General features: G+C 45.2%; 1 protein-coding gene across 1 annotated transcript; it reads right to left on the minus strand.

The window, feature by feature from the left end:
- Positions 1-7,831: 7,831 nt before the first annotated feature.
- LOC145880030 (UPF0606 protein KIAA1549) lies at positions 7,832-14,039 on the minus strand. The gene is made up of 9 exons (XM_082977629.1): positions 13,961-14,039; positions 13,619-13,815; positions 13,226-13,470; positions 12,785-12,932; positions 12,314-12,616; positions 12,069-12,121; positions 11,853-11,980; positions 11,565-11,719; positions 7,832-10,751 (listed from the first exon to the last, which is right to left on the minus strand). The coding sequence occupies exons 1-9, from the start codon at positions 13,962-13,964 to the stop codon at positions 10,524-10,526; spliced, it is 1,461 nt and encodes a 486-aa protein (XP_082833755.1). The 5' UTR covers positions 13,965-14,039; the 3' UTR covers positions 7,832-10,523.
- Between the last annotated feature and the right edge of the window lie 109 nt (positions 14,040-14,148).

Consider the following 14,148-nt stretch of genomic DNA (forward strand, 5'->3'; position numbering starts at 1 on the left):
AGAGAGAAGGGTTGGGTTATACATTCTGTCGGTGTAGAGGTACCTGCACATGCCAGGTATAGGCCTACACATGACAGAGCAAATACACGTTTATAGGCCTACCCCGAGAGGGCAGGGCTTAATCTATAGCTAAACATTGTGGCTAACCCCTGACCCCATGGCTTACACTGCAGCTAATACCTGATCACCTTCACTGATCCATACTATATTCCCAGTAGCTACTTCAGTATAATGCCCGCGCCACACCCCACACACACATGCGTGCGCACACACACACAGCCCACTAAGCTGCCCCATGGCGTGTGTGTGGGTGGTGTTACAGTCTAATTTTAAAGTTAACCTCTCCATGACGGGGCTTCTCAATGTTTCCAATGAAACCCAACCAAGTCTCGCTCTGTTTGCTTAAGATTTCACGTAACCCCATTGGATTAGAACTTTGTCTTATATATAGAGGACGGCTACATCTCCCTAAAGGGTAATGTCACCATCTAGTGGTTGGGAAGTGAGACTGAATTCCCCTGCCTGACCAGTTATTTTCACTCAAGCGTACACACTTTCTGGAATATAAATATCTAGATAATTTAAAACACAAAGACAGCTGTCAAAGTATAAAACTTGAAATGTGTAAATATACAATTAAATGAATGTGTTGAGAATCACATGTACACAGTCAGGAATTTTGCTGTGAAGAGAAAAAAGTGATTCGAATGAAATAAAGTAATAAGCCAAGACTTGTATATCTCATATTGAGTATTATCTTAATTTCACACAAGAACACAGACAGTGTCGTACCAGTAGTGCCCGTCCCTTTGTCTCGATAGGCAGTAGAAAGGCTCCAACAGCACAAAGCACACAGGCCACAGTAAATGGCAGCATATCTAAAATCATTGAATGTGACATCAACACCTACAACACACACAGAGAGGCAAACATTATGACACACACATTTAAGAATAAACACCTGTAACACACATTCACGTATTAATACACACATACACAAACCTCAGCCAACATGAACAACACACAGCCACAGACCTGTGCTACGCAGGGGGGCGATCATGCCTCCGATGCGGCTGAAAGAGGTGCAGAAACCCATTCCAAGAGAACGCACTGCAGTCGGGTACACCTGAGAGACAGAAGGAGTCATCAGACACACACAGTATACACCTGAGAGAGGCCTATACAATACATTGTTATACACTAACAGTATATCTGTGGATGGAATGTAAAGTTGTGTCCACATACCTCTGCAGTATAAATGTAAACCACATTGAAAATCATTGAGACCAGAGACCTAATCAAGAACAGCAGAATGGTAAAAACCAAACCTGGAAAGAGAGATAGCGAGAGAGTGACAGAGAGAGAATCTCATGAGCAAAAGTATTGATACCGTATTTGAAATTGGTGACAAAATAAAACAATCAAACCCCACAGAGTGTGTTTACAGTGTATACATAGTAGAGCAGACGTTAACCAGCATGAGGAACAGGGCTGCCATGAGCTTCAGGAGAACCATGCTCAACTTCCTCCCAAACACGTTCAACAGGCATATATTCAGAGGGATGACTGGAGACAGAGAGACAAAGAGAGAAAGAGACAGAGAGACACAGAGAGCGAGCACAAAAACAAATCAGACTTGTCCACGAACAGTACCATTATTCAGATAGCAAAACAAAAGAGTGTGAATCTGACCTCACGTGAATCTGACCCCCACTGTACACACACGCACACATGCACGTGTAACAGGGTTTCCACTTGACACTGCAGAAATATGTATTTCTACTGGTTGGTTGAATATACATATCGATTATGCCATTGTTACGCATGCAGAGATTGAGAATTCCTTCCAGTCTGATATTGACTTGCAAGCTGTAGGTCATGTTCTGAGGTACTATATTCTATTTTCATATTTACGAGTTCACTATGTACATGTCCTGATGTGTGTGTGTGTGATATATATATATATATATATATATAGTACAAGTCAAAGTTTTGGACACCTACTCATTCAAGGGTTTTTCTTTATTTGTACTATTTTCAACAACAGAAAACTATGAAATAACACATATGGAATCATGAAGTAACCAAAAAAGTTTTAAACAAATCTACAAATATTTTTTATTTGAGATTCTTCAAAGTAGCCACCATTTGCCTTGATAACAGCTTTGCACACTCTTGGCATTCTCTCAAACACCTCCATGAAGTAGTCAGCTAGAATGCATTTCAATTAACAGGTGTGCCTGAGGAGCAAGAGGACAAGTACATTAGTGTCTAGTTTGAGAAACAGACGCCTCACAAGTCCTCAACTGGCAGCTTCATTAAATAGCACCCGCAAAACACCAGTCTCAACGTCAACAGTGAAGAGGTGACTCCGGGATGCTGGCCTTTTAGGCATAGTTGCAAAGAAAAATCCATATCTCAGACTGACCAATAAAAATAAAAGATTAAGATGGGCAAAAGAACACAGACACTGGACTCTGCCCAGAAAGCCAGCATCCCGGAGTCGCCTCTTCACTGTTGACCTTGAGACTGGTGTTTTGCGAGTGCTATTTAATGAAGCTGCCAGTTGAGGACTTGTGAGGTGTCTGTTTCTCAAACTAGACACTAATGTCTGGAGGTCCTCTTGCTCAGTTGTGCACTGGGGCCTCCCACTCTTTATATTCTGGTTAGAGCCAGTTTGCACTGTTCTGTGAAGGGAGTAGTACAGAGCGTTGTACAAGATCTTCAGTTTCTTGGCAATTTCTCGCATGGAATAGCCTTAATTTCTCAGAACAAGAATAGACTGACGACTGCTTGGTTTCTGGCCATTTTGAGCTTGTATTCGAACCCACAAATTCTGATGCTCCAGATACTCAACTAGTCTAAAGAGGGCCAGTTGTATTGCTTCTTTAAATCAGGACAACAGTTTTCAGCTGTGCTAACATAATTGCAAAAAGGTTTTCTAATGATGAGCCTTTTAAAAATGATAAACTTGGATTAGCTAACACAACGTGCCATTGGAACACAGGAGTGATGGTTGCTGATAATGGGCCTCTGTATGCCTATGTAGATATTCCATAAATCAAAATATTTTAAAAGCCGTTTCCGGCTACAATAGTCATTTACAACATTAACTATGTCTACACTATATTTTTCTGATCAAATTGATGTTATTTTAATGGACCAAAAAAAATGCTGTGACCCCAAACTTTTGAACAGTTGTGTGTGTGTGTGTGTATATATTAATATATATTTATTTTTTTTACATTTCATTTTTTCTTGTGGGCCGGCCCCCCTTGACCTAGATAGATTGTGTCACGGCTGTCAAAAGGAGAAGAGGACCAAGGTGCAGCATGTGTGTCGTTCCACATTTTATTTAATCTGTGAAACTATGCAATACATAAACAAAAACAAACCATGACTACTCAAAAATAATCACCCACAAAACCCAGGTAAAACATTTAAAAAAAAGACTTAAGTATGATCTCCAATTAGAGACGAGGACCAGCTGCCTCTAATTGGAGATCATCCCAAACAAACCAACATAGAAATACAAAAACTAGAACCTAACATAGAAATAGAACACATAGAATAAACCCCCCCTGACACGTCCTGACCTACTCTACCATAGAAAATAGCAGCTTACCATGGTGAGGACGTGACAGTACCCACCCCCAAAGGTGCAGACTCCGAATGCAACTAAAAACTAAAAACAAAACGGAGGGTAGGGAGGGTAACCAGTGTCTATGGCGGCTCTGGTGCAGTACCCAGAACCTTATCATCCAGCACATCCTCTAGTAGAGGAGGCGGCTCTGGTTCGGGGCGTAACCCCCGCTCCGCCCGCTGATCCCTCTGCTTCTGTGCCACCGGACCGTAGATCATCGCCGGAGGTTCTGGGTTGCAGGCCGCCGCCGGAAGCACCGGACTGGGAACTGTCGCCGGAAGCGCCGGACTGGGAACTGTCGCCGGAAGCGCCGGATGCGCCGGACTGGGAATGCGCACTGGAGGCCTGATGCGTGAGGCTGGCACAGGTGACGCCAGACTAGTAACACGCACCTCAGGGCGAGTGCGGGGAGCAGGAACAGGACACCCTGGACTGGGCAGGCGCACTGGAGGCCTGATGCGTGGGAGTGGCACAGGTGGCGCCAGACTGGTGACACGCACCTCAGGGCAAGTGCGAGGAGCAGGCACAGGACGTACCAGGCTGGATAGACTTACTGGAGGCCGGGTACGTGGGGCAGGCACAGGATATACTGGGCCGTGGAGGCACACCGGAGGTCTCGAGCGTATAGCTGGCACAACCCGTCCTGGCTGGATGCTTACTTTCGCCCGGCAAATGCGGGGAGCTGGCACAGGACGAACTGGGCTGTGAACACGCACTGGCGACACAGTGCGCAGTGTCGCATAACACGGTGCTTGCTTCTTCACTCGCTCCCCATGGTAAGCATGGGGAGTTGGCTCAGGTCTCCACCCTGACTCTGCCAAACTCCCTGTGTGCCCCTTGCCTCGTGGTTGGTATAGTGCCTCATAATAACGCAGCTCTGCTCTTGCTGCCTCAATCTCCTCCCTCGGGCGGCAATACGCCCCAGCCTGACTCCAGGGTCCTTTCCCGTCCAGAATCTCCTCCCAGGTCCACTCCTGATCACGCTGCTTGGTCCTTTGGTGGTGGGTGATTCTGTCACGGCTGTCAAAAGGAGAAGAGGACCAAGGTGCAGCGTGTGTGTCATTCCACATTTTATTTAATCTGTGAAACTATGCAATACATAATTAAACTGAATAAACAAAACAACAAACCGTGACACAGAGGTGAAACAAACACTACTCAAAAATAATCACCCACAAAACCCAGGTAGAAAAAAACCCTACTTAAGTATGATCTCCAATTAGAGACGAGGACCAGCTGCCTCTAATTGGAGATCATCCCAAACAAACCAACATATAAATACAAAAACTAGAACCTAACAACATAGAAATAGAACACATAGAATAAACCCCGTCACGCCCTGACCTACTCTACCATAGAAAATAACAGCTTACCATGGTCAGGACGTGACAGATTGATAGACCATCAGACACATCTACACACTCATTCCGACACAGACTGTTACAACCGATAAAAACAGTCCCAGAAAATGTCATCTATATTTCATCCCATAAACCTGTAAAGGCACAGACCTTCCAGCATCCATATCTATCAGCCACGTATCCACTCAGCATTCCACACACCATGAACCCCACAATCTGAGTCAGAGACAGACAGATAGAAAGCTGTATCATATACATGTGTAATAGGTCTACCACATATTTAAAACCTAGCTGCATGCTGATTGGTGTATTTCCTCACCATGGAGACCAGAGCCACCTCCCAGTCGTCCAGACGCCACTCACAGCGGATCTCAGAAGACACCACGGCCAGCAACATGAACTCCATTGCCTCCACTATCTACAATATATACATGCATGCTTATATGCTCATGCACATCCATTAGCAAGAGCTCTTGCACTTACATACGGACAGACAAATAGACAGCTAGACAGATAGACACACACATGGACACTGACCATAGCCCACCCAACTACCTCATCCCCATATTGTTATTTGTATTTCTTTTGTATTATTATTTCTCTCTTTTGCACCCCAGTATCTCTACTTGCACATCATCATCTGCACATCTATCACTCCAGTGTTAATGCTAAATTGTAATTATTTCGCCACTATGGCCTATTTATTGCCTTACCTCCCTAATCTTACTACATTTGCACACACTGTACATAGATTTTTCTATTGTGTTATTGACTGTACGTTTGTTTATCCCATGTGTAACTCTGTGTTGTTGTTTTTGCCGCACTGCTTTGTTTTATCTTGGCCAGGACGCAGTTGTACATGAGAACTTGAACTGGCCTACCTGGTTAAATAAAGGTGAAATAAAATTTAAAATACATTTTAAAATGATGATGAACAACAGAACATGGAAGCGACCAAAGCCGATGGTCTCCACCGCTTCCTCCACACTGTATGTCTGTGGCTCTGAAACAAGAAGGTCAAAGTCCAAATCCCACATACACACTTCACCCCCACATTATCACTTCCCAGCACGTGACCAAACACTCTACCTACTGGGTGGTTTATGAGCGGCGCTCACCTTTGACCTCTTGGTGAGGGGTGTTGACCTCTTGGTAAGGGCTGTTGAATTGTTGGTAAGGTGCTGTTGACCTCTTGGTGATGGTTATTGACCTCCATCTCCACTTCATCTAGCTGGATGGCACTAACCAGCTGAGTCTTCTTGGAGGACCTCCTCGGTCTCCCTACACTGCCCATTGACACTGCAGTCTACACCATTACAATACTATTAATATAATATCTTATGCCCATCCTGTAACATTACCTCAACAATCAACAAACTTGTCACCCCACCACTGTTTTGGTAAACAGTTGTGGGATGGGGATAGAAAAATGTAACCACTTAAATTCATAGACAGAGCTATGGATGCAAGGACTGACTGCCCATGAGATCAAAATTATAGTTTTAATCATGTTTTGAGGCTATACAGTTGTTTCACAATTACATTGTTTACAAACAATGGCGTTAAACAAGCTAATTTTGAATTCTGAGGGGGTCAGTTGAACTAAGCTCATGAAGCATGTCCAAGTTATGCTCTTTAAGAATCAATGAGCTTTAAAGTGCAAAAATAGAAGTAGAAATCGCAAATTGGCCTTTTAATATTATATTATCCTGCTAAAAACCTACCACAACATAACATCGTCCCCTGCCCATACTGTATCACCAACAACAACATTATGTCTACCTGTCAACTAGCTCTCAAGAACCCAAGGGGGCCCAAGTGGGTTTACAGCTTTCCTCTCTTGGATTCTCAGCTGAACATAAAGACCACAGCTGACTCCATGTTAAATACAATCCCGACACTGTGTTATAACGTTTAGAAACGTTGAAATAAACCCACAACTACAAATATTTGGCAAAGTTTTAAATGCTAAACAAAATCTACATAACGTTATCATACATTGAGCAACGCATTGATTTATTATGCGAAGTTAACCGCACATCAATAATAATGCACAAAGTAAACTATGCAGCAAATGACCCCACTGCGGGGAATCACTGTTACCTGCTTTTTGTGATGAATTCGCAACTTTTTTGAATAAGGCTATCTTTGTCATGAAGAACTTTTCATATATTGGCCATCTTGAAAATCAATTTCAAATGCAGTAACTCGGCCAGTTCTGCTCACCTTGGGACAGGTAGCTCAGGAAGTTGATGACAAATTGACAACACCGCTAAGAAAGGTCAGACGACACGTTTTTAGGTCCCGCCTAACGTCTGTAACCTACATATGCTAATCAGTATTCAAATATTGTAAAAGGAAATAAATACCCTACTCAAACTAATATCGGTTACCCATAAGTAAAATGATCGCGAAAGTTTGTCACTCCCCTTTCTGTCCACGATATATTATATTATATTCAAACAGGACTACCCAATGAGAATTACTACTTGCATTGGACATAAATATATGTTAGCCTACCTGGTATTGTTGAGGAGATAGATTGAGCGGAAGGATATCGGTGTGTATGGGTGAGAGGTTGGGCTGCGGATTATAGTCAGACAATAGTTGAGGCATTATTCAGTCAGGTTTATCCTGTTGTATCTCTCCGTCTCTGTGTGTGTGTGTTTGTTGGAAGATGAAGGGACTGAAGGGTTAGGTATCAGTTATCAGAATGGGGAAGGAGGTGCACTCACCTGTACGCCCTAGCCAATCTTTACAACAAAAAAAGGTACCAGCAACTAAAATAATGATTTTTAAACTTTTAAAGAGAAAAAAAAACAAAGACTGACTTTAAAACACATAATTTCTTTAATGTTTGATTTACACATCATTCAGACTCTATACGCCACAGGGATGTAGCTCAGAGGGAGGAGAGAGGAGAAAGAGATGGATAGAGAGAGAGAAAGGGAAGGAGAGGGAAGGGAAGGAGAGAGTGAGGGTATGAAGAGTGGGAGGGCGAGAGTGGTGTCTCAGAGAATCACAGATCTATAAAACACAGAACTATGAAACATTCAGGAGGTGCTGCAGCTACTCAAAGTCCAGAGTTTGAAGTGAATCCTATCTTTTTAGACATGAATATCAAATTCTGAGTGTGTGTGTTTTCCATGTTGGCAGTGTGTGTCTGTGCTCCCCATGTCGGTATAGGCTGTGTGTGAGATGCTGTTAGACTGAGGAGACATCAACACACTCCAACCCCCTGTACGGAGGGAGTGAAGGGTCTGTTACTCTAAGTTACTTAGTAGCACCAGGTGAATCGGTTTGTCGTCCGCACACACATCTCTGTGACTCCACTCTGTGTATAGTCCCACAGCCTTATTGACAGGTGCCAGGTCCAATCAGGAAAGTTTATAAGTCCCAGCAGATGAAGAGTTATGAATCAGGATTGGTCCACAGGGAAGGTGTGTTAGTCCTTCTGTTGAAAGGTTGTCCATATAATTGAGCAATCACAGATAAAATAGTTTGACATATTTTACGCTTATATTTATTTTACATACTGTATTTATTGTTATATCAATTTTAATTTAGGTTAAAAAAATGTTATTAGAAAAAGGCAAAACAAGAGTATAACAGAATGACACTTACATAGTGCATCTTTTCTACTGCTTGATTATCATGATGTATTATGTGCTTGGATGGATCAGGTTCGGATGGCACTGTATAACACTCCTCACTCTTTACTTGTATGTTACAACTCTTCAGTTTAACTTTTGTTTTAAACATTTTTTTGTACTTATTTTAGCAGAATGCCTGAGAGAAGACAACAACAACTGTCACATCACTAATAGCTAGCTAGCCAAGCCTCAAACATAGTCAACATGCTGTAGATAGCTAGAGCACAGAGCTGGATGGGCAAGCCTTCTCTTGCCTCCACAGACCCACACATTACTGACCATTGACCAAACCCAATAGAATAAGACCTTAGAGAAAACAGCCTGAAGCAGAAATGGAAGCCAGCCATGCAGCCATACCACCAGCAGATGGAGACAAAGAGCACTTAACCACCACCAAACCCACCAACCGCTAAAGTGTATTATGTCCATTTGTCCTAAATGGCTTTGTTTCCTAAATCCACCTCTTCGAGAGGTTCACCTTCACATCCATTTGGATAATAGTTGACTAAGGAAAGGAGATAAGGAGAGGAAGCTATTTGGGGGAAATTGGACATGTAGGTGTTTTTCACTCTATAAACCATACCATCAATATTCCCAAAATCACCTTTTCATTACCTTATGTCGATGTTGTGTAAAATCATTCCTATTTCAATCTTAAATTTCACAGGTAGCCTATTTTCTGTGGTTGTCAAGCAAGAGTGGTTTTCCAGCTCTTCCTACCAAGAGAAACACTATCACAATTCGACACAGTCAATCGTCACCACAGAAATGCCTGTGTCCTGTGAGAGTTCTGCTTGCCGCAGAAAGTCACATTGCTGGTGGATGGGATAGGTTAGCCCCATGTCAAGTCTTTTGACACCTACTGAAAAGCGCTATATATACACACACGTTATATATCTGCAACGCATAATCCATTTTTTTTCTCTCAATTTTTGTACCAGCAACACATGAACACACGAGCGACTATGCTAAGCGACGTCTCCACTGCGATAAACAACGTTATGATCAGCTCCACGGCAACAGTGAGCGCAAACACAGGGAGAATACAGCCATAGAACATCCAAACAGTATTGGTCTTTGGTCAAAATAAAGGATTTAAAAGTATACTTTCAGAGCAATAAAAAATAAATACAATTTCAATACTCCATTGGTCACTCTTATAAATTCATATTGTGCTCATTTGGGATTTTTACATCTCTTTACATATAATATTTTCATTTTTATATACGTTTTTCATCTATATATTCAATTCCCCCATGCCCAAAGTACACTATACTCCAAGTCTCCAACTCTCTCTACAGTGCAAGACCTCACCAATATGGCTGATGAATGGAGAAGACCTCACCAATATGGCTGATGAATGGAGAAGACCTCACCAACATGGCTGATGAATGGAGAAGACCTCACCAACATGGCTGATGATGAATGTATGTTGAAGGCAATGCGTGGTTAACTTAATGACAGGAGACATTATGCTGAGGTTTAGCACCACATACAGGAGGTCAGGAAGGGCAGAGATGGCCCCTCTCACGGAAGCACTTCTATGGAACTCTAAAGAAAACAAACTCGATCCTCCCGTCCAGTGGAAACACTGTGGTGTAGAATGAGGAACCTTTACAGAGAGAAGAACCCTTTAAAGAACAGTGATGCTATTCTTTTAAGGAAATCGTATCTGTTGCAGACTGGCTGAGTCTTGTTCAGACCAGCTTATAAAAAGCAGTGTAAGCCTCTTTAGACCAGTTTAGGGCAAGTGGTTCTGACTGTTTCAAACTAGTTTGGGGTAGTGGTTCCGATTGGGCCATACTTGTTTAGGATGAGTAGTTCAAACTGGTTCGGACCAGTTATGAGGTAGGGGCTCACACTGGTCTAGGAGTAGGTGCCGGCCACAGCAACCTGTTTCTGGGCAAGTCGTCGTAGCTCCTCCCTGATGGCCTTGATGAGGGAGGCGGAGCTTTGGGCTGAGGGGGAGGACTCGTCTAGGGGGAACTCTGGAGTGGGAGGGGCCAGGAGCATCGGAGGGACAGAATGGTCTCCCAGAGAGGAGCTGGGCATCTGAAACACAGCGGGGGAGGAGAACTCAGGGAACGACAGCACCTAGAGAGAGATAGAGATAGGATGAGAGAGAAGGCAAGAGAAAGAGATCAAATTACTCCTCTGTAAACTAGATTACTCCTCTAGAAAACAAATGTTTCTCTCAATCTCTGACATGTGGCCCGCCCAAACAGTCTCACATGCTGACCAGACAGCACGCGTGCGTGCGTCTGCGTGTGCCATCGCGCACATGTTGATTTTGTCTGTCCACCCACACCAGACGCGATCAGGACACACAGCTTGAAGTATCAAAACAAACTCTGAACCAACTATATTAATTTGGGGACAGGTCGAAAAGCATTAAACATTTATGGCAATAGCTAGCTAGCGTGCTGTTGCTAGCTAATTTGTCCTGGGAAAAAAATCATTGGGTTGTTATTTTACCTGAAATGCACAAGGTCCTCTACTCCAACAATTAATCTACAGATAAAAGGGTAAACCGAGTTCATTTCCAGTAATCTCTCCTCCTTCAGGCTTCTTTGGACTTTATATGGCGGTTGGCAACCAACTTTAAGGTGCATTACCACTACCAACTGAACTGGAGTGTAGACCTTAGTTCATCTTTCAATTACCCACGTGGGTATATGGTCCTAAAAACCAATGAGGAGAGGGAGAGGCGGGATTTGCAGCGCGTTAAGCGTCACAAATTGAACTAAGTTCTATTTCAGCTTATGGCTACCCTGAGACTGGTTGACGCGCGCCAGCAGTGTGGGTGCAATGATTGAATAACATGTATGTGTACGTTTCATTTGCTACGTGAGCGGTGTGGTCAGCATGTCATGCTGTCCCTGTTGGTCATCATGTGGTCTGACTCACACTCTCTCTGCTGGCTCCAGGTCTGGAGAGGTCCTGGTCTAAAGGCTGCTGGTTCCAGCTGGAGCCTGTTGGCCCAGAGACACTGCGGCCCACCCCAGGGTACGCACTGATCCGGCTCGACAAGCCCACCTGAGTCAGGTGATGCAGCTGAGCACCTGAGAACACAAACAACACACCATGTGTAAGTAATCATTACATACACACAGTATACACTTACCATACACACATCAATCCCAATTAACACACACACACACCCGAATCACACACACGCACATACGGCATCTTTACCTGTGCTCCCCCCAACAGGTCGGGGTCTGGAGGAGGAGGGAGGCTCTTCATACTGCCCCCTGTTGGAGTAGACAGAATCTTGCAGCTGCTCCTCTGCAGTAACATAGGCCCCCGAACCCAGGCCCTGCCTGAAACACACACATACACCAGACTTTAGAAATGCTGCCATTCACTGAATGTACTTCAGCTTGGGTAGTATAGTAACATCTGTCTCACCTCTGCAACAGGCCTTGTACTGACGAGGGAGACATCCCCAACTCTGCATACCTCTGGACAGGAAGAGAACATAGAGAGAGTGAAGGTGAGATATCGAGAGGAGAAACATGTGGATGCAAAATAGTAATAAGGGGAGAGAGGGAAGGTGAGAGGTTGAGAGAGACAGTATGATTCATACTTCATAGAAGAGACCCTGGGAGTACACGCAAACACACACACACACACACACACACACACACTCTTACCGCAGAGAAGGGGCTGTGTGTGGGGGCTGCGGGGTAGGAGCCCCATTGGCGTGATGGGCGTGTCTGTGGGGAGGGAGAGGGGCTCGGCAGGGCGGGGCTGACCTGCGTGACCCCGACACTGACGCTGCCCTGGGAGGAGGGTGACACCAGGGCGAAGGCATCGTCCAGTAGGGAGTGCATCTGTTGCCGCGCCTCCTCGATGGACGGCTGGGGGGGCACGTAGGGCGGCGGGGGAGGGGCGTGGTCAAACATCTCATCGTTAGGGGAGGGGCTGCCGTGGTCTGGAGGTAGATCCGGGTCCGACTGGAGGAATAAGAGAAGAAGAGGAATAAGTGTGAGTGAGCGTGTATATGGTGTGTGTGTGGCCTACATGGTGAGACACACATACTATGCGCACCTACACACACACAAACACACACACTATTCACTCCAGCACACACACACAGTATGCGCATAGTATGTGTGTCTCACCATGTAGGCCACATTGTTGAGTCCAGGGTATTTCCTGTAGGTGGCGCTGTGGTCTGTGAGCAGGCGGTCTCTGTCCGTCAGTCTGTCTGTGTCTGGCAGACTGCCATTCCCCTGCTGCTTCCGCCGGCCCCGAGGAGAGCGCCTCCCCCTGGCAGGGCAGGGAAACACATCGGCAAAGATTAGTCTCAGACACATTCATACACAGTCACACACACTCATCTAATTCAGTCACAGACACTAATACAGATCAGTCACACATATTCACCATGACTATTCAAGGGATGCAAATATCTTCCATCTAGAGTTCTATGCGGAAGAACGAAAAGGAGAATCTTGATACAAAGAACGGAAACAACCTGATGCTAGTAGAAGGCACTTATGAAACAAGTTGATCATAACCATGAGGTAAGACTAAGAGTCTGAGGATGTATTGACCATCACCTCCTTCTGGATTCCCCTGGGGTGGGGGGCGAGGGGGGGTCGGGGTGCAGGATGCTGTCCATGTGGTCATGGGCTGAGCTGTAGAGGCGCTGGGGACACTCTCCCTGCCCCGCCTCCTCCTGCGCCTGCCCGAAGGCGTCCAGGATGTCATCCATAGACGGGAACTCACACTGGCCCCGCCTCTTAGCCCGCTGACGCAGCTTGTTCCTGTGGTGCTCGATCTCCGACTTATGTCTCAGAGCCACCTAGATACACACACACACACACACACCAAGATTTTAAGGAGTTTTAAGGTGTGTGTGTGTGTGTGTGTGTGTGTGTGTGTGTGTGTGTGTGTGTGTGTGTGTGTGTGTGTGTGTGTGTGTGTGTGTGTGTGTGTGTGTGTATTCTCACCTCTGCACTGACCCTCTCTGTGAGGGTGGGGCTGTGTGAGCGTTGTGGTGGGCTGGGCCGGGGCTGCATGGCAATCAACTGGACCTTGTTGGCCTGGCGACCCCTGGCGTCAGACGAGCCTCGGGACAGACGGTCCACGTGGTCAAAGATGGAGGAAGAGGAAAGCAGCTCATCTGGACCACTGCCTGTGGGAGGGACTGGGGAGAGGGAGAGGAGAGAGGGGAGAGGAGAGAGGGAGAAAGAGAGAGTAAGGTAAACTGCAGTAATAATGTAGCAGTAAACTGAGTTATTTCTGACAAGCTGCAGCTTTACTGAACCACTCAACACGAAGGGGGGACTTACCCATCTTATTCCTCCCTATGATCCAGGCCAGAACAAAAAGAAAGGAGGGCGAGAGAGAGGTAGATAGAGAGAGGCAGACAGAGAGGGGAGGGGGCGAGAAGCATTATCACTTGGTGGTCAGAGATTCATGTTCACATTGCAAGCTTTTTCTCCCCTCCTCTTCTGCGCCCTCCTCCTCCTCCACTCTC

Source organism: Salmo salar, chromosome 07 (assembly GCF_965601325.2).
Source record: "Salmo salar chromosome 07, fSalSal1, whole genome shotgun sequence".
Classification (NCBI taxonomy): Eukaryota; Metazoa; Chordata; class Actinopteri; order Salmoniformes; family Salmonidae; genus Salmo; species Salmo salar.

Bases quoted from the DNA above. Each gene is read 5' to 3' on its own strand.
- LOC145880030 (XM_082977629.1), bottom strand. The intron at 12,617-12,784 runs GTGAGACACACA...TTATTCCTCCAG, and splicing joins TCAACAATGTGGCCTACATG to TCGGACCCGGATCTACCTCC. The intron at 10,752-11,564 runs GTGAGTCAGACC...ATCTCTCTCTAG, and splicing joins CTGGAGCCAGCAGAGAGAGT to GTGCTGTCGTTCCCTGAGTT.